The 24,975-nt window shown below is 33.5% G+C and overlaps 1 protein-coding gene across 1 annotated transcript in view; it reads left to right on the top strand.

Annotated features, from left to right (window-relative positions):
* The window catches only part of FREM2 (FRAS1 related extracellular matrix 2), a 220,003-nt gene that overhangs the window by 71,853 nt on the left and 123,175 nt on the right, over positions 1-24,975 (top strand). Inside the window, exon 3 of the mRNA XM_051990726.1 lies at positions 21,219-21,365. Coding sequence (XP_051846686.1) covers positions 21,219-21,365 — 147 coding nt within the window. The remainder of the gene's footprint in view (positions 1-21,218; positions 21,366-24,975) is intronic.

Below are 24,975 nucleotides of genomic sequence, written 5' to 3'. Positions count from 1 at the left end.
TAAGGAGATGAAAGCCTGTAGTAGAATGGTAATAGTATCAAAGAATGGGGGAATATTTGTAAGATGTTGCAAAAGTAAATGTGAGCCTAAGGAATTGGGAGGATAATATTTCCCTCAACAGTAATAGGAAAGGTGATGGGGATAGGATTTAGGGAGAAAGATAATGAGTTCTGACTTGCACATGTTGAATTTTAGATGTCAACTAGACATCTAGTTTAAGACAGGCAGATGTAAGACTGGAAGTCAGCAAAGCAATTGGGACAGGCTAAGTAGTTTACAGATATAGAGATGATAATTAAATTCATGGAAGCTGATGAGACCACCAAGTGAAATAGTGTAAAAAATGAAGAGAATAAGGCCCTGAGGAAGAGGGACACTTTTGGTTAAAGGGCATGATCTGCCATTCTTGTAATTATCTACTCTTAAAACCTTGAAATAATTTTGTACTTCTCCCTCTCTTTCCCTCTAGAATCCAATCAAGTCTGCTTCCACAATATTTCTTAAACTCATACTCTTATTACTCACATTTTCACCACCATAATTTAGGACATTACTATTTCTGGACAATTGTAGTAATCTCTTAACTGGTCCCATCCAGTTTCTTCTGTTATACATCCATTTTATACACTTATACCAAAATAATCTTTCTTAGTGAACATATCTGACCATGTGTTCTTTCTATCTTTCAACATGTCCCAAAATCATTCAGTGATTATCCACTGCCAAATGAGTAAATAATAATAATCCCCTTAGCTTCCCTCTAAGATGTTCAAAGAAAGAGAATGGGTGAAACAACAAATCATAGGCACAATAATTTCATCCAAGAAAATGACCATAATGAGACAACATACCAAAATTTATGGGATGCAGCCAAAGTGGTTTTTAATCTCTCTAGATACTTGCATAAAATAAAGAGAAGATCAATGAAAGGCTTGCAACTAAAAAAGTTATAAAATGAACAAATTTAAAACCCCCAATTAAACACCAAATATGAAATTCTGAAAATAATGCTTTATACAAAGTAGATACCTAATATGAGTTGGTTGAAAGAGATTGAGCATTTTCCCCCTACCTCAAAAGGGGGGGAAATAGGAACAATTAGTATCAACTTCCTTGATTCATTAGGCTAAAGGAGATACCGACTATAGGAATTTTTTTTGTTCTTTTGTCTTTTAAAATTTTTTGTTGAGTTTTAAAAAGTTTTGCTGCATCACACCATTTCCTCCTTATGGAGTTTCAATTTACTCTGCTTTTTCCATTGCCTGTTGTTCTATATGCCTCAGAAACATTCTTCTAGATAAGCCTTTAAGCCCCTTATCAGAACAGGGATGATCAGAAGGTTCAGGTGTCTGCTGTGAGTAAGATAAAGAGGAAAATGGGAGGCTGACATAGTTCACTGTATAGTGTAGTTGATTTTGGCTTAACTTGTTCTGTAACTCCCTGAAACCCTAATCTTTGTTTCTTTTGGAAGTTGATTCTGCCTTTGGTTGTGTGGAAGCTGCCTTAGAACACTGAGTTATAAACAGGGGATGCACGTGTCTCAAAGTATGATTCTAGTTCCAATGAAATAAACATAAAAGTTCTTTGTATAGGTTATGTTTTCGAGCGTTTACTCTCTTCTTTGGGAGGGTACTTCCCAAAGTTACATATTTGCCTTGCAGTTTGATTTAGGAAATTGGTTTGTTGTGAATTAAGCTTTTCATCACAGTTATACTTAATGTATAAATATATTATACAATAAATCAAATATAGTTATACTTAATGTATAACATAATGAATAATTGAAAACTGCCCAGTTTATTGGCATTTTTCTTTTAAGTATTATCTGTTGTTCTCTGGCATTTAGTGAATGATGGAGTGAAAAATATTTTCATTTTAACCTGAGATAGATAACAAAGTACAGTGGAGCTAAAGCTAAAGTTTAGAATCCAAAAACTTCAGGTCATGTTCTTACTGTGATGTTTATCTGTATGAACTTGGATGTCACTTACCCTCAATGGACCTCAATTTTTTTTATCTTTAAAATGAAAAAAATTGGACTAAATGACTTCCAAGGCCCAACATTTTCTCTTCTCCATCTTTTCTTCTGGCAACTTCATAGAGAACTCTTTAAGAATTGTTCTTTCTTGAATTTGGGCTGTTAGCATCAAACATTACACTTTGGCTTCAGGCTGTTTCTTTGAAGTCACATCTGCACTCTAGCAGACTCTCTTTACAGGTAAGGCTTTTATCATCAGTACTTTGTGGAATAGCTCATAGAACTTCAAGAATGAAAACTACAGCTGATTCACTTATTATACACTATAACACAAATGCCAAATCACTTTTTGCCATACAGGAATATTTATTGAGTCTTATCTCATTATCTATAAGACATCTTTTAATCCTCACTCCTAACTTCCTCTGATGAGTAGCTGTGAAACTGACTGGATAAAAAGGATATTGATTTTAAATTATATTCAAATAAAAGAAATGTTGAGCATAAGAGAGTTTTCCAATATTTGAACAGAAACGGGCATCTTAAAATAAGAATTAAAAGCAACCTTAACATTTAAAAGCTTGGGGTATCAAGTTGCAAATGGAGTATATAGATCAAGGGCAAGTAATGTGGTCTCTATTGACTGTAATGCCCTATGTATTTGATTCATTGAAGTTAGTTCTCAAAAAATTCATTTTACCCATGAATTCTCTCCTATGATTATCTTCCCACAGTCCAAAAATTGTTCCTTTGTTGCTTATTAACTGAACAAAGAAAAATGTGGTTTGTCTTGGCTAAAAAGTGAATTTTTGTTATACCAGTTCTCGCTTTTTATGAACATAAAAGAATTTCACAGTCAGGGTAAAGGATAGAATAACCTATTCCAAAGACCCCAGTCTTGTGAGATAAATCAAATAATGAGAAGCTAGACACATATTCAAGTACTGACAGAGTATTTCCCTTGCCTCAAGGATATATGATTGCTTCCCAAGACAGACATAGAAGAATCAAAGAATAATAGCATTCATGCTTAATGTATAGGTTGGATGTAATGACATCTAAAGTCCTCTCCAAGGCCAAGATTCTGTGATTCTGTCACTCACATGTTGCAAAAGATGAATCCTCAACAGGTCTGTCTCTTCCCTCCAAGACCATTGATGGACTAGAACCCAATAAAACTGGGAGAGACTACCCCAAGATGTAACCTTGAGCCAATCCCTTAAAAGCCAGATTTTTGACAAATTCACATTTGATAAGTTGCAATCTTTTAGGAATCTTTTAGGAAAATGCTTTCCCTGAACAAACTCAGCTCTCACCTTGGTTGAATTATTGTCTATTCTTTCTCATTTCCAAATCTTAAATCCGAATTCATGAATCTATCTACCATGACATTATCTGTTGACTAGATTCCCTCTCTGCTACCACTTTCCTATTTTGCCTGCTTGAAGGAGCTGTTTCCTATCTAATTTTCTGTATGTGTCTTTCTGATTCAGTATTAAGCTCCAAGCTATGCACATTTATTTTTCAGTTTTGACATATACTCAAGTAATCATGACCTAGGTTAGCTTTGGATAATAATGATAATTTGCTCTCAGTCTGACTTTCCTGCTAAAGCCATCTGACATCCAGATTTATTGACTTTGACTTTCACTTGCCTGACCAAATCATACCCCAGCTTCCATTTTAAAATATTCAATCTCAACTCTCTAAACCATTCTAGGATTACTCTCCTAGTGAAGTTCCTATTTCAGACCGTGATATAGGCCTGAATTCTAGACCTAACTATCTTCTGTAAAATATAACAATGTAAAGCAATTTTATATTTCAAGTAACTAGACAGAAGCTAAAAACTCCACTATGAAGCTAGTGTTTTTTATTCATTCATTTATTTGTTTATTTGTTTGTGTGTTTGTTTGTGGAGGCATTTGGGGTTAAGTGACTTGCCCAGGGTCACATAGCTAGGAAGTCTTAAGTGTCTGAAATCAGATTTGAACTCAGGTCCTCCTGACTTCAGGGGTGGGGCTCTTATCCACTGTGCCATCTAGGTACCCATATGCTAGTGATTTTTTTAAAGGATTTTTAAAAATAAAAATGATTGTCCAGATCAAATGTCTCCTACTTCATGAAACATTTTCTTATTCACCCTAATCTTTGTATTGTATGTAACACTTGGCTTGAATTTCTCTTATGTAATTCCTTGTCTCATATTTTTTCATAGTTAGCTTTGATATTTCCGAATTTGCTTTTTATATTAACTAATAATTTTAATAACAATATCTCAAATTTACAAAGAAACAATTTGCTAAGAGATTTATGCATATCATCTCATTTTGTCTTCACAATCACCTTGGGAAGTCCTATTATTATCAGAAGAAAGGGTTATAATCTCCACATAAATAGAAACATGTTTTATTTAATTTCTCTAGAAGTTCTAAGAATATTTCTCCTTCTACAGTACTACAAAAACTCATAGCATTTTTTTTAATTCATTGATATATTTATTGCTTTTATTGATGCAAAATGTAAGCCTTCTATGCCATAGAAGCAATTTTAAGAGTTGTTTTGGCCAAACATTTTACAATCTTATATTCTACTAAATTATGACCATATTCACCCAACATTATGGAAAATGTTCTTAATAAAATTAAGAACAAATGACTCTCTAATGATGAAATTATGGTGAGAATCTCCATTTGTTCATCTTTGAAGATACATTATGCTAATTACTTTGTGTTACAATATTCAATAGAATTTTCTCCAGAATCTTCACAGCTACTTGAAAGAAAGTCTCACCAACCCTGATAGGAAAAAATAGAGGGGGATGCACATATTTCCCAGAAAAGTAGTTGAAAAAACAGAAATCTGAGTCAGATTTTCAATATACACATTATGAACTTATTCTATCGTTAGTGAGCCAGTCAACAAGCATTTAATAAGTGTTTTTACTATTTGCTGGGAATAGTGTTTCAAAGGAGATATAACCTGAGTCCAGAAAAGAGCAGTAGATTTATTCCTGTAAAAACACTTTGCGGATAATAAGCAGTGCCTTAACTGACAAACTGCTCCCTGATACTAAATATATCTTTAATACAAATCATCTCTGAGTGATTATCTATGACTAGAAATTCTAGTATGCCAGAGACTTGGAAGAATCAAAATGTTGTTATTGTCATAATTGTCATTATCATTGTTGTCGTGAAGCTAGGTGGTGCAATGGATGTAAGGAAGTGCCAGACTTGGAGTTCATCTTTCTAAGTTCAATTCTGGTCTCAGACACTTATTAGCTGTATGATCCTCAATAAATCACTTAACTCTATCTAATATATTTGGCAGGAAAACCTAAAATGAAATTGTGAAGTGTGATGACCGCGTATTTAAAATCAGCCGGAGTCAGGAATTCAGGTTACAGGAAAAATCTTCAATCTTTATTGGAGTGAAGAGGTGAAGAAGGATTGCTATAGCAATATGGGCAAGAAGGATTGTGATAGCAACATGGGCAGCTGCAACAGGAAGCCAGCTAGCAGAGGGTGATTGGAGATGAAGGGCTGTAGCGATAGCAATGCGAGCAGCTGTGACAAGACAAGACGCCAGCCAGCAGTCTCTCCTTCCACTTCCCTTCCCACTCCCTTGCGTCCACCCACCAAAAACGTCATTTCCTATACAACACATCAGGACTTGCATAAAGAGTAGGCGGGGGCCATTCTTTCTCCAAGCATATATATTAATAGAGTTTGGTCCAATTACTATTTAGCCTCATGTGCTTGGGACCTCAGTGCATCAACTCAAGCCTCAGCCCATTACAGTGAAGAGTTTCTCCACCTCCATTTTTTCCCATCATTGTTGGTTAGACTGATTTCTTTCAGGTTGTTGTGGAGGTTTTGAAGGAAATTTAATTGAACACTATAACATAAAGCAATTAACATAATGTTATCTTTGAAGATGAACAGTTGAAGACTCTTACCATAATATCATTAGAGAATCATACTTTGGTGAGAACATTTTCTATGATGCAACATGAACATGTCTACTTTATTCCTCACTTGATATCAATATTCTGTGGAATATTTAGCAATTATTTCCATGGCTGCATCTGCACACATATATATATATAAAACTTTAATTATATATAAATATACAAATTATACATATATAAATTATACATCACATATTATATATAATTTATATACATATAAATTATGTATATAATTTCTAGGTACATACAGAAGATACTTTGCAAAATAGCCTTGAGTTGCATTGTTTTTGTTTGATAAAATTTAAATAAATAAAAAAAGTGGGATCATTATGTTCTTTATAGCTTTTAGTTAATCAAGTAATCATAAAGATGTAACTATTGCCTTCTGGTTACCCTTTATATTTTTGTTAGAGACTATTTCCATAAAGATATAATAACAATAAGAAAATGAACATATGGATTGGTAAATAGCTGTCACTTTTGCGCGTGTGTGAAAAAACATATCATCATGATCTTCCCCAATATTTCTCAATCTCTTTAAGATGTCTTAAAAATTGATGTTTGAATGCTATTAAATTATGTCATCTACCACAGAGATTTCTATTTACATATTTATATAAATGTGGGTGCCACTCTTCTAGATTCCATTTTCCTAAATTCCATTGCTTTATTATAGTAGTATTTAATTCAACAATTAAATTCAACAATAATTTATCAAGTGCTTAAGTCTGAGGCACTTTGCTAGACATTGAGGGTAAAAAATCAAAAAAGAAGTTCCATCCTGCCCTCAAAGAGCTTAAAATCAATTAGGGAGAAGTAATATTTTAAAATAAATAAATATGAAATGTTCACAAAGAAATACAAAGGAATTTTGGGATACTAACGAGATGGGATGATGAGGAAAGGCTTCATGTGGAAGTGATATTTGAACTTAGCCTTTAATGAAGCTAGGGTTTCCAAGGAGGGAAAAGTAAAAAGGGAGAGGATTCTAGGTCTGAGATATAGCCTGGGAAAAGACACAGATTTAAATGTTGTACTTGGAGAAAAGCCCAAATCTGATGGCTCTACTATTTTTGTTAATGAAATATTTCATTATAAAAATTATTAAACAGTATGTCTCTTCTTTGTCTTCTCTTCAGTTTTAGTCTGAATGCCCATCTGATGATTTGGCTTTAATTAGAATTGACTTCCCATTCTCTATTTACTCATTTTCTTCTCAAATGCTTTAATATTGTATTATAAAGCAATACTGTTCAGAGCCTTTCATCATTCTCTGTGATATTTTTGTAAATGAAGTTCTCTTTTTTGAATCGAGCAAGGATGATTATTCTTAACTATAAGGTGGTAAAGCAGTTCCTGGAATAACATTTCTAAACCATTTCCACATTTTTATTTTGTGACATCTTCTTCCATCGATTGAACTCCTTTAAGAGAAATTATTATACCCAAAGTCAATGTCTTTTCATTTATCCATTTCACATTTTTGGAATCAATAGTTTGTTTAAATAAGTCAGAATGGAGGAGTCAAAATTATATCATTTCTAGCCTTTAAAGTGATTTAATTTGATCTTTGATTGATAATCTGACTATACACACACACACACACACACACATATATATATGATTCCAAAATGACAGCTATATTTATAAATATTTTCTGTCAAGATATAGAAAATTTAAGTTTTAAAGATGCTACTTGGTATTCATCTTATCCAGTATCTTCCAACTCTCTTCTTGGAGAAAATATTGATGATATATAGGTGAGAAGTTTCCAAGTACATAAACCATTATCTAGTTTTGTTCATTTCTTGATCCCAAATCATATTTTTGAATACTCAGTTTTATTGGTCTCCCATATGCTCACAGTGACTGTTATTGGAGTCACTGATAATCAAGGTATATATTAACAGAGTTTAGAGCAAAGCTTCTTAAACTGTTGAGTCAAGTACTTAAAGTCACAAAATTATGATTTTTTTAGTAAATGTTTTATTTGCAGTTACCTATTTTATATGCCTATCCACCTGACTCATGTAAAAATTTCTTGAGTAAAAGAGGTTTCAAGAGGAAAAAGTCATTGTCAACTTATTCATAGAATGTATTTCTTCATCATCTATAATGGATGTTCCCCAATAAGCTGCCATAGAAGTCTCTGTTTAAGCCAAATGATCATGTGCCTCATTAAATTATGATTTTTGTTGCCTGAGACTACACAATGGAATCAATCTTCTCACTTCTTTATTTCCCTATATGAAGACACCAATTCTATTGATGAGGTGATGTCATTAATAAAGGGGTCTTTGGTATGGATTTAAAGGACAAATTGATTGTTGTATTTTATTCAATGTAGTTATGTTAGGGTTCATAGTTTATATTGACTTAAAATGGAAAACTAGTTTGTCATTTTGCTATTTATAGCTAAGTCAAAGGCAACACAATATAAAAGAACAATAACTTTTGTAGGCAGAGGTCCTTAGACAAGTCCTTGATTGTGCTATCCATGCCTATAAAAGTAAAAAGCCATCTAACTTCTCTTGATCTCACTTTCTCCATTTACAAAATAAGGAAATTGGGCTATCTGACCTCAAAGGCCCTTTTTTGCTCTAAATCTATAATCACATTATTCTTTGCCATATTCAAAAGCTGTCTCTAAGAAACATTTTTTTCTCTCATGGGATATTTATGTAGATAAGATTTTACTCTTTTCCTGCTAGAAAAACTGATGTTCTTGACGTATTTGAGTTATTTTACTACTTCTGAACTTTTTGCATTTAGAATTATGATGCTGGCTTGCAATATATAAATAGACTTTTTATCCTCTTTTGTTTTCTTGTAGCAAAATAACTAAACAAAGAGCTTTTATATAAGTCCAGGGCATTTGAATCACCAAGGCAGAATTGGGGGATGGAAGGTGGGGCTCTATTTCTAGCCCTGGCATAACTTTAAAGGGATCAGAGCCATCACCAAAGAGTTTATCCAATCAAATATTAGAAGTTAAACACAAAAGATTACTTTGCAAAATTAATCTGAAATAAATGAAAAGAAAAAATGTAAAGCAAACATTTCTGGCATTTGTAGTGGTCTATTCAACCTATTTCATTTGTTGTATCAGCTAAGCAGAGACAGAGGTAGGGATGGAATTCTGGACAATGATTCCTTTCTAAGAGAAGTGTAATCTTTTGGATAGGAAAAACTGTGTGTGTGTTGGGGAAGGTATGGCATGTGTTGGGGTGAAGGTGGGGAAAAGAAGTCATCTTTTTAAACAAGGGAAATCAGTTTCAGGGATGGGGGCTGACCTTTACAGGAATAGCAACCAAGGGACCAGGTGTGAGGCAATATATTTCTTTTTACTTTAAAGCCTAGAAATTTTAGACTTTCCAATCTTGATTTTGCCATTGAAAACAAAGGCCTTGAGTCAGATCATGTAACCAGCTTATGTGAAAGGAATAAAACTAAATCAAACTAACCCTTGAACATCTCTTTGGGAAGTTTGAAACTCTATTAAATTCATAGTCACAATAGTATCTAAAAAAGATTAATGAAGGGAATATAATTTAAAATAATAATTGTTTTGTTTTGTTTTCTCTGACAACTGACTTATGAAATAACTTATAATGAAATCCCCAATCTTTTATTCCTCCCCTCCCCCCAACCTTTCTTTTTTTCTTGACTGTTTCTGTGATATTTCAGGTGGAAAGAAGTAATTTTTTAAAATATAGTTTAAAACCCCCAGCAACCCAAAATATGACCCAGACAGTAATTCAGGGTAATTGCTATGCATTTTGTATATAGTAATGTGTGAGGCACTATTTTACAAATAGGGATCAGAAAACAACCTCACATCACAGGGAATTAACCAAGTAAATGGTGCTAAACCGGTTACTCTGCGGTGGTGACTGAGAAACCCAGCTTTCATTTCCAAGTGGAGTCTCCTTTTGGGGGAAGTTGTCTGGCGCCACAAAAGGAATTAGGCTATGATTTGAGCAAAGACCCGAAGGCTATTAAGTTTATTTTAAGAATGTGTTGCCAGAGATCTAATAAATTTGTTTGTAGCTGCAGGCAGTGCATGCATGGAACCTTGCTGAGCCAGGTGGCGGGTTGTATATGCATGAATGTTAGTTGTTTCTTTTTTTTCCCCCTAAAGCAGGCAAAGGGTGTAAATCTTTCTCTTGAACTTAATTCAATTCTAGTTAAAATAGGTATTATTTCCACAAATAGATTCCTCAGACTGTGTTTTCTCGCTTCTATTTTTGAATATATTTACATTTATATGTTTTGGTGGGAATAAAATTATAATAGAAAACACACAAGTAATAGTAATGAAGGAAACAAAAAATAAGGTATAAAATTGTTTTGTTGGATTTTTCTCTGAAATCTTAGGGATGCTGTAGGGAGGGGAAGCTGACAGTAAATATCTTCAACAGGGATACAAGACAGGGCTATTACCAACTACATTCTCCTCTACAATGGGGATTCCAGCAAATTAAGAAAACAAATACATAATTTTTTGTGCACACATTTTAGTGTCAGTCTTTCAACTATTCCAAATGAATGAACTATGATCACATTGTTTAATCGGACTTGGGAATCATTGCTCCAATGCATGGAGGACTTAAATGCAAGATTTAGGGGCATTAGCTATACATTATGATCATAGAATTTTTAATTAGAAAAAAGTTTAGATAAAATGATGATCATAACAAGTGTAATTATAACTAATTTTTGTGTAACACTTTAAGGCAGTGGTCCTCAAAGTGGAATCCAAAGAATTGTTGGGCTCTCTGAAACCCTTTCAGAGGGTCTACAAATTCAAAATTATTTTTTAATTTCTAATATATTAAATAGCTATAAATATAACCCATGTGAACAAAATCTTTTTGAACAGATCCTCGATAGTTTTTTTTTTTTTTAACAACATGAAGATACTGAGAACAAAAGTTTGAGAACCACTGCTTTAAGGTGTGCAGAGTGCTTTACAACTATCATCCCATTGAATTCTCATAAAAACCCTGGGTTATTTTCATTTTAAAGACAAAGAAGCTGAGGCAGAGATTTAAGTGACTTATCCAGAGCCACATAGTTAGTTGGTATCAGAGTCTGGAATGTGAACTCAGATCTTCCTGAGTTCAGCATTGTATATATTATATCGCTATGTACTATACATGCACGCACACAATTAACAATTATATAAAAATTAATAACATAATAATAAAACAAGTACATTATGTCATAATATATTATATAAAGAAATATATAAATAATTAATATAATATATTAATATGATTATATCAAATATCTATTAAAATATATAGTAGGACTATGTATATATGTATACATATATATATAAATATATATATATATATATTTATAATAGCTATTGAGAAATATTTTTATTTTTAGCTAGTGGTAATGTATGTGTATGTATATGTATATATGTATATATATTATACAAATATATAAAAAGATAAATATTGGTATAGATATATAGCTGGTATTTCTATGAATTCTTAAGGTTTGCAAAGTATTTTATAAATATACCATTTTATTTTTATGGGAGTTAGATGCCATTATTACCCCTATTCTATAGAAGACAAAAGTGAAGCAGACAGAGTCCAAATAACTTGTCCAGAATCACACAGATAGGAGTGTCTAAGGCAGGATTTAAACTCAGAATTTATTGAATTCAGTTTTCTCTACTTCCTGAACCACCTAAATGTCATCAATCTAACTTCTTCATTTTACAAATTAGAAAATTTTATATTTTACTCAGTCTATATGATATATGCTATCTCATTTGTTTGAATGTAAACTCTTTTAGGGCAGAGACTATTCCATCTTATCTCTGTCTTCCCATCAGTTGGAACAATCGTTGGCACATAACATTCATGAAATAAGTATTTGATTGATTGATTGTCCTAGAGCATGATTAGTAGCTGATCCCAGTTTCAGGCCCATGTTTTCTGATTCCAGAGATTCTCTTTCCCATTCTACACTGCCTTAATTAAATGTATCATTATTTTGAATATCTAAGAATTCAATTAATTCTACAGGAAAAAAATCATATTTCTATAGTACTTTAGAGTATGTTAAATATGTTAGTCATAAAAATCTTGAAAGTTAGATAATGAAAGTAATATTTACATTTTGCAAATGAAGAAAGTATAATTTTGTGAGAAATAAAAGACTTCTGGGTCACAGCTAGTATTTTAGATGGGCTATGAACCCAATTATCTATACTTCCACTATATCTTTCAGAAGTGTGTCTGTATATACACAGACACATTATATACACAGACACACACATATTTATTCAAAAATATGTTTTGGCATCTTTTTAATTTCTAGAACAGTGTTGTGGAATTCCTGATACATGGAATGATTGGCTCTTATAAAATGTGCATCATGGAATAATGCCTTTATTGATGCTGTGGTTTTGAAAATGCACCACTAACGTTATAAATTTTTAGTCATGTTGGTAACTGCTTATTAGTATGTGGCAGGTACTTTGCTAAGTCCTAAAGATAAAAAGAAAGTCAAAGAGTATCTCTGCCCAAAAAATGTTCACAGTTTTTTGGAGGAGAAAACATGCAAACAATTATATAGAAAGAAGATACATGCAGAAAAAAATAGAGATAATCAAGAGAGAAGACACAAAAATTAAAAGGGAGCAGAAAGGCTTTCTTGCAGAAGATGGGTTTTTAATTTAGACTTTTCCAGGCAGGGAAAATAACCTATGTAATAGCAGAGTTGGAAGACAGAGTGTCATCTCAAAGGATTGTAAATGAGTATAGTATTCCATCAATGTTACTTTCATTCTAGGTGTAGATGGAGCTATTCTCCTTAGCATTTGACTTTTTTCATCTCCGTTTTTGTCTCAGCTTCTCTATTTATATGGTTTGGATGACAGAGGAAATGCTTTTTTCCAGTATAGTGACACAGAATATATCTTCTTTAGGCCTTAAATAGTTTTCATGAATTTCTATAACCAAAACACTTATAACCCTGTGGTCAACCTGGCAAGAAGCTCCTCCTAGTCTGTTCAAGATGATCAATGGATAGACATCTCATGGTCTCTCACTGGTTCTAGCTTTTTTCCATCTTGGTATGAACTATCTGAATTTGGACTACATTGATATAATCTTGAAGAATTCCAGTATTACCTCCAAATAATTCATGAAGCATCAGAGTAGGACTTTAGTGGAAAAATATTTATATTAATGATAGTGCCAAATTTAGTTCCTAGCTTTAAATTCATTCTTAACATTGACAAGAACTGGTTTTCCCATAATTTGTTGTTGTTATTGTTTTTTGTTCTGTCAGAGAACTATTACATTTCAACTAGTTGTTGGTGATTGAAGGGCTGTTTTCCAGAAAGTCCCTATTAGAAATTCAATGGGCACCCTGGAATTACCCTTGATCAAGCACGAGCCAGAGTTGTCACACCAGTTTTGTGTTTAAGAAGCGTGCCTCATCTTCTGAAGAATCAGACAAGGCTGTGTTTTTAGGGAGGGTTAATTGGAGGTTGTGATTCTTTGTTGTTCTGAAAAGGTATTGAGTTCCCATGGCCTATATGAAGAAGTCATTAGACCAGCTGGAAAAGTTCAAAAGAGGTCTTTTCATCAAGATTTCTGTGGCTTTTTAGTGATAGTGTTTGGGGACAAAGCATTCGGGATTGTGGTTTTCAGCTGTCGGGCACCTGTTGTGTGGATTTATGACATCAGTTAAGTACTTTAATTTGTTTCAAATGAGACTTAGTGGATAGTTTATAATACATCACATTTTATCCATTATAGAGGCCTTCTATGGATCACATATCATTCAGGATTAAATCTATGTTTTTGTTTCTATCTTCTTAGACCAAACTGAAGGAGAATTTCTCAATGTTTATCAGTTGAAAAATTTTGCATATTGAGGACATTAAATTTATGCAGTACAGTCAGTGATGAATTTGCAGACATCTCCAGAAAGATGATATAAAAAATCCACTATATGTCTAGTTCCATTCTCTTTCCTGAGTTCCAATACCACATTATCACCTATATATTGGACTTTTCAAATTGAATCTTGCTTACTATATCACAATGCCACATCTCAAAATAAATTCCAGCTTGAAAATTAAAGTTTGGAGGCCATTTGGATTAGGAGAGATTAATACTAAGTACATCAAGAGCCTTGAAAACAGTACTGTATTATATATAGCATGACACATTAACTGATGCTCATAATCTCCCCACAAGTGATCAATAAAAAACTTAAAGTATTCATTCAATATGTTTTGTTCTCCAAATCAAGGAAGAACAATATTATTTGGAGACCTTGGAGGACATTTTGCAATGAGATACAGATACTAGATTTTAAGCATTTTTAAAAAATCTTTACTACCATTTTGTTTAATCTTGAGGTCACTTTGAGAGTTTCCTTTTTTCATATTTATATTACAGATACTTATCTAGGATGTTAACTAAGGAGGGGGAAGGTCACTAATTTATGACCTGTAGAATATTTACACAACTGCCGGGGTTATGATTGAAACCTGAATGAAGGAAAAGTATCATAGACAACACAAGTGCATTTATTACCTTAATGAAATTTTATTAGTGTTCAGTTGTCTGGGCTCAGTGAGTGCTTGAGATGTACTTTGGGAGGTATAGTTTTTGAATGCCTAAATCTGGTCTGTGTTATGTTAGCAAGTCAGGCAGAATGTTGAGTATGGTCAGCTTCACTTGTCTAAACCTCAGCTGATTGTGCTGTGCTCTGGGGTCACCACCCTCCCCTTTCCCTTACCATGTAAAACAGCTTCTTGGACCTAGACCCAAGCCATGTAGGAGTTGAAAAATGGGAGGTGTGCTATCCTAGGGGAGAAAATGAATGTAAAGACATAGGACTAATATTTAGAAAGGCTAAGGGAAATTATAACCAAGAAAGAAAACAAAAATAAGCACTTTTATATACATTTACAAAGCATGATTGAGATAATTCCTACTCGTCTTATTCCTAACTTTTTGGACTTCAGAATCATTCCTTCTCTACTGTTGATTCATTCTGGAACTTGTTAGATTTTCTAACCATGAAATAACCTTTCAGTACTGCTCAGCAGGTCTGCCCCGCTTTTCCCATGTACAAGTTCTTCCTGAAACCTCATTCTGTGGAAGAGTCCAGGCCAGTCTGCCTTCTTTCTCCTTCTGATCCTGTTACTGACTTTCCAGATTTCAAAAACAGTCCTTCAATCTAAGTACTTCCCTCCTCTCTCTGTCCATTTAGATCTTTTTTGTCTGTTATCTTCCCCTGTTAGAATGGAAACTTCTTGAAGGCAGGAAGCTTCTTGATTTTCTTTTGTGCTTCTATATTTCTATCCCCAGTGCTTAGAATGATTTCTGACACATGCTAAGTGCTTCATATATGCTCATTTTCTTCCTTTGTATTATGCTATTTTTCCCATTTTGCCCATAATCATGCAGCTAGTTGTATTAACAATAAGATTTGAATGCAAATCTCCCAACTCCAGATCTTGGATGTTTGGCATTCTACCACAAATATCCTGTGTGCTAGAGATGGGAAAATTATAAAGCATGTTAGTGCCTTAAAAAAAAAATATTCATAGTTAGTCTTACCCCATTTTACAGATTTGGGAATTGAGACTGAAAGAAAGACAAAATCTTGTCCATAATCATATTGTGAGTTTTAGAGTCAGGTTAATAGAATCATAGATTTAGAGTCAGAAGAGATCTTCAGAGTCATCTACTTCATCCTCCTTGTTTTAGAAATGAGGAATATGAGGCTTTGAGAGCTTGGGATTGTTCCAGAGTCATAACAGTTAGTAAATGGAAAAGGTAGGATTTGAACTCACATTCTGATGCCAAATCATTTTGAACTTGAAATCCAGGGTTTTGAAATTAAAATGAATTAAAAATAAGAAAGTGATAAAGTATATAGCTGGAAAGCTATAAGACTGGTCCATGCGGATGCTAATATATTGGATGACAATACATTTAAACAGAAAGAATAATTGATTTAGAAACAGAGGAACTGGATTTGAATCTTAGCTCTGCCACTTCCTATCCGTGTGGCTTCTGGGAAGTTGATTACCACTCTGGGCCTTTTTCTTCATCTCCAAAATATAAATAGCAGATTAGGTAGGGAAGTATGACATGCATGTTCAGTGAAGAGAAACTTTCTAATTTCAATTTATTATTGCAGTTGCTTGATTGTGTTCATGTCTTTGTGACCTCGTGAACCACACTGTCCATGGAATTTTCTTGACAAAAATACTGGAGTGGTTTACCATGTCCTTTGCTAATAGATTAATGATTTGCCCAGGGTCACACAGCTAGTAAGGCTGGATTTTGAACTCAACTCTTCCTAATTCCAGGCTCCGGGATCCCTCTACAGAGCCATCTAGCTGCTCTAGTCTCAGCTAACCTCCTTTATAGAAGTCATGTGAATTCAGTGCTCTCATATTCTCTTATCCTTCTCTTTTCTAAATCTTCACACTGAATTCTTATCTCATCATTGAAATGAAGTTGCCCTTTCCAAGAGATAATGGTCTCTTATTTGTAAAAATCAAAAGACCTTTTTTTCTTAATTCTCATCTCTCTTGACATTGCTATTCAGCTTCTCCTATTAATTTGCAAGATTCTGATCTTTTCTTCCTTATTGTCTTACTGCTCATTCTCAATTTCCTTTATTAGAACTCCATCTATATCATGCTCACTAACTAAAGGTGCCTCACCAAGTCTTGGACAACTGACTTTTTCTTGTCTTTTTTTTTTTTTTTACTGTCTCATTTAATAATCTCATTTACTCCCATGGGTACAATTTTCATCTCTAGACAGATGATATAGAGATCTTCTGTCCATAGCCAACTCTAGTCTCTCACCTGAGTTTCAAACCTACATTATCAACTCATTGGATTTTTCAAGATGAATATCTTGTCAGTATTTCTTAATTAAATGTTTCCATGTACCTTCCAATCCAGCTATACTGATCAGTTTGCTGCTCCCCACAAATGACACTCCTTCACCTCCCCTCTTTATGCATTTACATTGCTTTTCCCCTTTGCTCTCCTTCCTCACCCCAAACTCTTAACAACCCTGGCTTTCTTCAAGACTCAGATGAAGCATCACTTCACTGCTACTCCTTCCTTCTCTTCTAAGACTGCCTTCCAACTTCAGGGGTGTGTGTGTGTCTGTGTGTGTGTGTGTGTGTGTGTGTGTGTGTGTGTGTACCTATTTATGTACCGGCAACCTTAGAATGTGAGCTTTTTGAAGGCAGGAATTGTTTTGGGCTTGTTTTTGTTCCTGATTTATTTGTTTTCCAAAATACTGACCTTAAGTACTTAATAAATGCTTGTTGATTTGACTGGAAGGGGAAAGCATGACTTAAGGAGTAATGGAAAATAAAATTAAACAGGTTTAGACCCTATTATGAGCAGCTTGAAAGTTATACTGATATAAATAGAATTAATTTTATATGTTAATAGGGTATTATAGACTTTTAAGCAGAAAAAAATGACAAGGAGAAAACAGGATTCAAACTATATTGCTTAACAGTGATATGGAAGAGGCTATGGAGGGAAAAATTGGAGTTATGAAAACTTGATAGAGAACTCGATTATTAATTCAATCATAAAGGGATAAGGATAACTAGATCATAATTTTAACAAATTATAATTCAACATTTGTTAAAGAGTCTGATACATGCAGAACATTGTGCTATAGTAGTAGACAGAGCACTCCAACACAGGAATACTCCAGATTCAAATATTCTGCAGGCACTTGTTTATGTGACCCTGAGCAAATCACTTAATTGCTAACGGTCTCAGTTTCCTAAAAAAGTAAATAAGGAACATAATCTCTATCTTTCAGGGTTGTTGTGACAATAAAATGAAATAATGTTTGTGTAGTGCATAGGACAATGCTTAGTGCATAGTAGATGCTTCCCCTCTCTTTTACTCTCTAAAGAGCATTTGGTCTAGCAGTAAATACAAATATAATACAAACTAGTATATGATGAATGCATAAAATAGGTACAAAAGGAAGGGTTTTGTTTGCTAGAAGTAAGGAGAATTTATTTCTGACTGGTGAGAATTAGGAAAGTAGACATTGGAGTTAGACTTTGAAGTATGGATAATTTCTTTTATTTTTAACCCAGACAATACTTCTTCCTTCTGTTTCTTCTTTGATTTTCTTTTGATTGGTTATGGGACAAGCTGGCTATTTCTGTCCCCAAAATATGATTTCTTATCTAGAGTGAGCTAATTGAAAATGTAAACTACAGAGATACCAGAAGGGAAAGAAAAGTTGAAACACACCTTCCAATTCTGTCCATTTTTTAGCCCCATTTCAAAAAGAAATTACTTATCATAGCTATGCTCTTAACCACACTCACTTTTCTTGGACACAGTTGGGACATATCAAAGGATATTGTAATAATGAGGACTTTGAGTGTCTGATTACCATTTTTCCTTTTTTTTTTTGAACAAGCATAATAGCTTTCACATTAGAGAGATCACACATTTTCTTTTTTTTCTGTTAGGCAGTTCCACTTAGTTGAAAGTTGCGGAAAGAAAGTCTTCTCTCCCTAGCCTAGTAGGAGAAATTAAGATATTTGTGTGCCCAAAGGAACAAAATGGAAAACATTGAGATATTTTTAAGTGGCTATATAATTAAAGTGAATTAAAGTACTTCCCAAAAGAGTTCTACTAACCCAAAACAATTTTTGAAAAAGTTTTGTTGTTTTTTAAGAAGTCACAAATGTTCCATTCAATCACTAATAGAGCAAAACTTGATCTTCAGTGGCCTCTTGTGGGGAGTTAAGGATTCATAGCAATGTTGTGCCTTACCTGGCATGCCATAACCAGAATTAAGACATTGGTGAAGGTGAGTTAAGTGGTCTGTTTTGTGGATGTCAGATTATTATCCTTTCTTCTGGTACTTACCTTCTTTGCTCTCTCTCCCAAATTCCATCTCTTTCTCTCTCTTTTCCTCCCTTTCTTTCCCTCTCGTTCCCTTTTTTCCTCTTCCTTACCTATCTCTCCCTTCTTTAATCATATGTAAAGTTTTGATTATACTTTCAGAAAATAAAGGGAAAATAAGCAAGCTGCTCTTTGGAAAAGTAAAACAATTTAATTAAAATTTCAATTTCGTAGCATTTAACTATTGTTTCAAATATGATAAAGCATGTTTTTTGAAGGAGAAAAGTAGTTGTGAGCTACCTGTGATGAAATTCCTTCTGCCATTATAGAGCGACAGTCTTCAACTAAAATGTTAGGGAATTGCCTGGGATACTGACAGGGTAAGTAACTTGCCCACAGTCCCAGAACCAATGTGTGTCAGATGCTCACCTGAAGTTTAGGTTTTATTGAGGACAGCTGTTTAACAGCTACACTAGGCATGTGTTTACATGAGGAGATTCCAGCTCTAGAACAGAGGTTTCGTGAATGTCTATCATCAGTTTGAAAGAATTTTGAAGGTCTTCATTTTTCTATAAGATCCCTAGGTGTTTCAAAACACACAAAAACACACACACACACATTTTATTATTCATTTGTGTCTGACTCTTTGTGTTCCCACTGTCCATGGAGTTTTCTTGACAAAGATACTGGGATGGTTTGCCATTTCCTTCTCCAATCAATTAAGACAAACAGACTTGCAGGATCATTCAGCTACTAAGTATCTGAACCTGGATTAAATTCAGGTCTTCATGACTGCTTACACACAGAGACAAACACACACAAAAAATTCATTTTTAAATGATTTAAATGAAATACAGAAGAAAACTTCCAATGAAATGAAAATATTTCATTTTTATTCAACAATTAGAGAGACAACAAAAGGGTTAATTATTCCAATGGGCACCTGAAGATCTCTCTCTTCCAGAGATCTAAATTATATTCTTGGTGTTAACACATTTCAGTAATGAAAATATTAAATTTATACTTTGATAGTTATGTTGAATATAAACACAGTAGAGAAGGAGTAATATTTATTCATTTAAATGATAATTATTATTTATAAAATTGGCTATGGAACTGAAAAATAATTGGCAGCATACTTATAGATGTCTTGGTTGTACTTAATTCATTTCATTTTTGTCCTGACCTGGGGCAATTGTCCTTTGAGTGATATATACCCTGGGTAATCATAACTTTCTCCATTCCTATTAACAAGGTGGTGGTGGTTTGCACTTTGTTCTCAGAGAGGACCATGACATCAGAGAGGTACCATGATGTACAAATGGATTGGATTTATGTGAGGGAGGGCTGTGTAAGATCCCTTCCAGAGCCATCTGGGTCCAGTAGCAAGATATAGATCAAGATGACTGGAGATGGCTCAGGATTAACAATGTGGAATGTACTTCTGTATTATGATGCTTGGTCACTTTGTTCTAAAATCAAACAAAACAAAGCAAAACATTTAAAAATTCTATTATTATTATTTCAGTTATTATTAACAACAAAACACAAAGATCTATTCCTTACTTGTCTATCACTTTGGAGAATAGTTACATTACTAAAATTGTTTCCATTACTTCAATATCTTTTATTTTCAAATTATTTTTCTATTGATTTTCATGAAAAATTGGCAATGCTTACCTGAAAATAAATGTTAGTCTCCAAATGTAATAAAATCACATGGAAGAAAGCAGTGGTTTCTTTACACACACACACACACACAAACACACACACAGAAATGATAATCTTCTGGTAGTAACAATACTTAGAATATCAAGAGCAACTACTAAGTGTTATTTACATCTAAAGAAAAAAATAGATAATATTATTTCACTCTGTCAATCACATGTTTTGAAAAAATGCCCCATTTCTCTTCCTTTTTCTAATTAGAAGAACATGCAGCTCTCATTTGTTTTTCACAAATGCTATCAGTTTGACATAATGGGACAAAATGTTTTTTTTTTTTTTAAAGAAATAAACAGATAGAGCTCAGATGAAGTGAGGGGAAGATACAAAGACATAGTAAGCCATGGGTTAACAAATAGCACATTTAGTGGCTCACCCAATGGTAAATGAAGTTAAAAGGGATTGTATACATCAAAAATATGACTGAGGAACCAAAGAATTCTGTAAGATAGGTATCCATGAATTGCATAACAAGTTATTACAATGATTTTTATTTTCTATAAATTTAAAACTGTACAAGATTGTTTCATAAGGAGATATTAGATGCTAAATTTTTGTGACTCTTAGTGAATGCTTAGGAATGTATAGACAGAAAAAGGACACCATTATAACTTTAATATTGTACTTTCCAGGAGGAAACAAATTGACAAACCAACATTTTCACCTGAATTGGGCATGGATCTCCTTGGAAAAAGAATACTACCTGGTCAATGAAGACTTCAAATTTTTGGATATTGTCCTCAAACGAAGAGGTTATTTGGGAGAAACTTCTTTTGTCAGTAAGTTCATTCATTTGGTTTTTCTATTCTGTTCTCTGTTGAAAATGTGCATTTTCTTTCCTGGAATGGGAATCTCAATGAAATTTTATAATTCACTTCTAAATCTTAGCAATGCATAATATCAACTAAATTCTTAAGATGCCAATAAGCATGTGTTTACAGATTATTCTAAGTATTAAGTGCTGCGACTTGCCTTGAAAAAAGTACTATCTAAGACTTGTAATGAAGGCTTCAAGTCTCAGGGTACTTCCTACTCAGAATCTTTTTTTTTTTTTTTTTTTTTTGGTAGTTAGGTGTTATTTTTAGTGTGTGGCCCCAGCGAAGGGACAAAAGACAAGAACATCAGAAACCTGTTTGCAAAATACATCTCTTACAATACACCACCTTCAACAGGCCCTCAGAAATAAAATTCCATAATGGAAAGTTGTTTCTACATAGAGGCTTGAAAACAAAATAAAATAAATGGCGCAGATATATTATGATAGGGAGAGTGTGCTTCCTCTGTGTTTAACATCTAGAGGGCTTTAGGATGTAACCATGTAATTAAACTGTTGAAATAGTTGTATGAAATCCATGTGAACATTCCTTTGATAATGAACAAACAAAAAACCATTCAGTAGTAACTCATTAAGCATATAGGAGGTACTTCCTGTCATGGGTTGCACTTGAATGCTCAGGTGAGCCCTTACAAGTTCCAGAGAAATAAAGCACACTAGACAAAGGAAATGTTCTTTGTGCTTTTAAAGTCATCACTCCTGGTGGTGTTATAGAGCCTTGCATAGTTATCATGCTTTTCCTCCTAGTCATCTCACATTAAAAAAATAAATAAATAAATAAACATAACAAAACTAATGCTAACTGGAAGAGAAACTCTTCTTCTATTGGATTGTGTTTGTATGCAACTATAAAAAGAAAAGAAAGTATGCTTATGACTTTATGGTAGTAATGTGGTGATCAAGTGATCACAGGGTCATAGCTTTAAAGGTAGAAGAATTTGAGTTCATTCAGGCCAGAGATATCAAACATATGGCACAAGGGCCTCTGAATTGAATTTTAAAAAAATTGGAAAATATTTGACAAAAATAAATAAAAATATAATAGAACATAGAGAATATTAATATGTGGTTTTGTCAGTCAATGAGCATCCCTTAAGGATCTTTATGTAGTTTAGTGGTCCTATTTCTATTTAAATTTGGCCACAAATGTTTGAGTACATGCCTCTCATTTTTCAAATGAGGAAAGGAAAACCAGACAGATTAAAGTTAGATCACACAAGTAATATGGTTGCAGTGCCACCACAATCTGAGAAATCCATGTAAAATTATTTAACCCTTCTTGTGTTCCATGAAGAAGTACAAATTATTGTGGAATTAAAATATAAAATATATTTATATGATACAATAATATACATATATTTTATCTATTTCTTAATTTCTAACTTTTTCTTTGTCTACTGGCCTTCATGTATCGTTATGTCTTTCACAAAACTCCCCAAAATTCCCATCTAATTTTTTTGTCTCACCTAATGGGGAAAGTTGTAATGTGCAAGGAATAATTGTAAGTGGAAGAACAAGAATTCAATCAACAATTATTTAAATGCATGTCTTCTAACTCAGTCAAAAAAATTTATTAACTTTTGTGTGCCTTTGAAACCTGGATAGTCTGTCAGTGCTGCCCACAAAGCTGAACCACTTTTACTTGAGTTATCTCAGGAAGATCCTGATGATCACCTGGCAAAATAAGGTATCAGACACTGAGGTCCTCTGTTAAACTGACCTGCTAAAAATTCATTTTTACTGTAGAGAGCAGAACTCTGATAGATTGGCCACATAGCTTAAATGCCACTCATTTTTACCCAAAATACTGTTTTATGGCGAATTTGCACAAGATAGGTGATCACATGGTGATCAAAAGAAGCAGGATAAAGATACTCTCACAATCTCTGAAAAACTTAACATCACAGAACAATTCATTATGGCCTACCTGTATCAAAAAAAGGAAGGAAGGAAGGAAGGAAGAAGGAAGGAAGGAAGGAAGGAAGGAAGGAAGGAAGGAAGGAAGGAAGGAAGGAAGGAAGGAAGGAGGAGGGAGAGAAAGAGGGAGGGAAAGAGGGAGGGAGAGAGGGAGGGAGAGAGGGAGGGAAGAAAAAGGTGCTGAACTTCATGCACAAAGAATAATCATGGAAGCACAAAGGAAACAAGAGCTGCACAAATCCAGAACCACTTCTACTCTAAATGTTCTAACATACCACTTGAGCTCAATCTGTGGTCTGGTTTCCAAACTCATTTTGAATTGATCAACCATAGCCAAATATTAGAGTCAGATGCTCTGACTCCTGGTCTCTGTTTTTCTGGAAGTTATAGTCAAGTGGGGAAACTATGTATATAACTATGTACAAATAAGCTATATACAGGATACATTGAAAATAATAGAGGGAAGGCACTAGAACTAAAGGAGAGTAAGAAGTGAAATTTTAACTAGAATTTGAAAAAAGTCGGGGAAATATTGAGGTAGATATGATGAAAGAAATGGCAGTGATATTTAAGATTCGTTCCAGCTTTCAAGCTAAGATCCTTCAATCAAATTATAATTTGTTTTTGTAACCATATTGAATTACATAGATGTCTTTCTTGCAAAGTGAGAAAGAAGACCAACTATATCAATAATTCTCACTTACATTTTGGGATAGCTAGGTGGTATAATGGAAAGAGCATTAGGCCTGAAATCAAGAAGATTAATCTTCAAATTTGACCTCTAAGACTTTACAGCTATGTGACCAAATTCAAGTCATTTAATTCTATTTACCTCAATTTCTTCATCTCTAAAATGAACTGTAGAAGGAAAGTGCCAACCCCTCCAGGATCTTTGCCAAGAAAACCCCAAATGGGGTCAGAAGAGTTGGATATAACTGAAAAACAACTGAACAATGATAACAAAATCTCATGTTTACATATAACTTTTAAGTTTAGAAAACACATTGCATGCATTATCTCATTTGATACTCTCAACAATCCTGTGATATAACTGCCATAATTATATCTATTTTACAGATGAGGAAAATGAGGTGGGAGAAAGGTTATAGGACATTCCAAGGCCACATGGCTTTTTCATTTCTGAAGTAAAATAATAGCCCAAATTTTCCCTATTTGGGAATTACTCTAACCAGTAATCCATTCAATCTTTCAGGTAGGGAATCTCAACCAAATTGTCAAAAATAGAGAAAAAATCACTAAAGCCAATTTTATTTGAGAAAAGGCACCAGTGTCACAAGAATAGTAGCAGTGTTAATGATCTTATTTATCTCCTACATGTCCTGGAATATTTCCTTTTTTTCTCTGTAGACAATTACAACACAATAAATAAATCTGTTTCCTCTTTAGATTGGAATTTGTAGCAAAAAATAAATTATTTTCCTTAATATGATTTATATGTAAATTATTGTTTTCATGTTGTCTCCCTCATTAGAATGTGAGCTCCTTGAGCACAAAAATGATACATTTGCCATCCTAGTTCTTCCTAGAATTTAAAACAGTACTTAGTATATGATATACATTTAAGAAATGCTTATAATTTAAAACTATTTTTAGATCTACAAATCTTGTACTATATA

This window comes from Antechinus flavipes, chromosome 3 (genome assembly GCF_016432865.1).
Source record: "Antechinus flavipes isolate AdamAnt ecotype Samford, QLD, Australia chromosome 3, AdamAnt_v2, whole genome shotgun sequence".
NCBI classification, from domain to species: Eukaryota; Metazoa; Chordata; class Mammalia; order Dasyuromorphia; family Dasyuridae; genus Antechinus; species Antechinus flavipes.
This window is presented reverse-complemented; position numbering and strand designations above follow the sequence as displayed.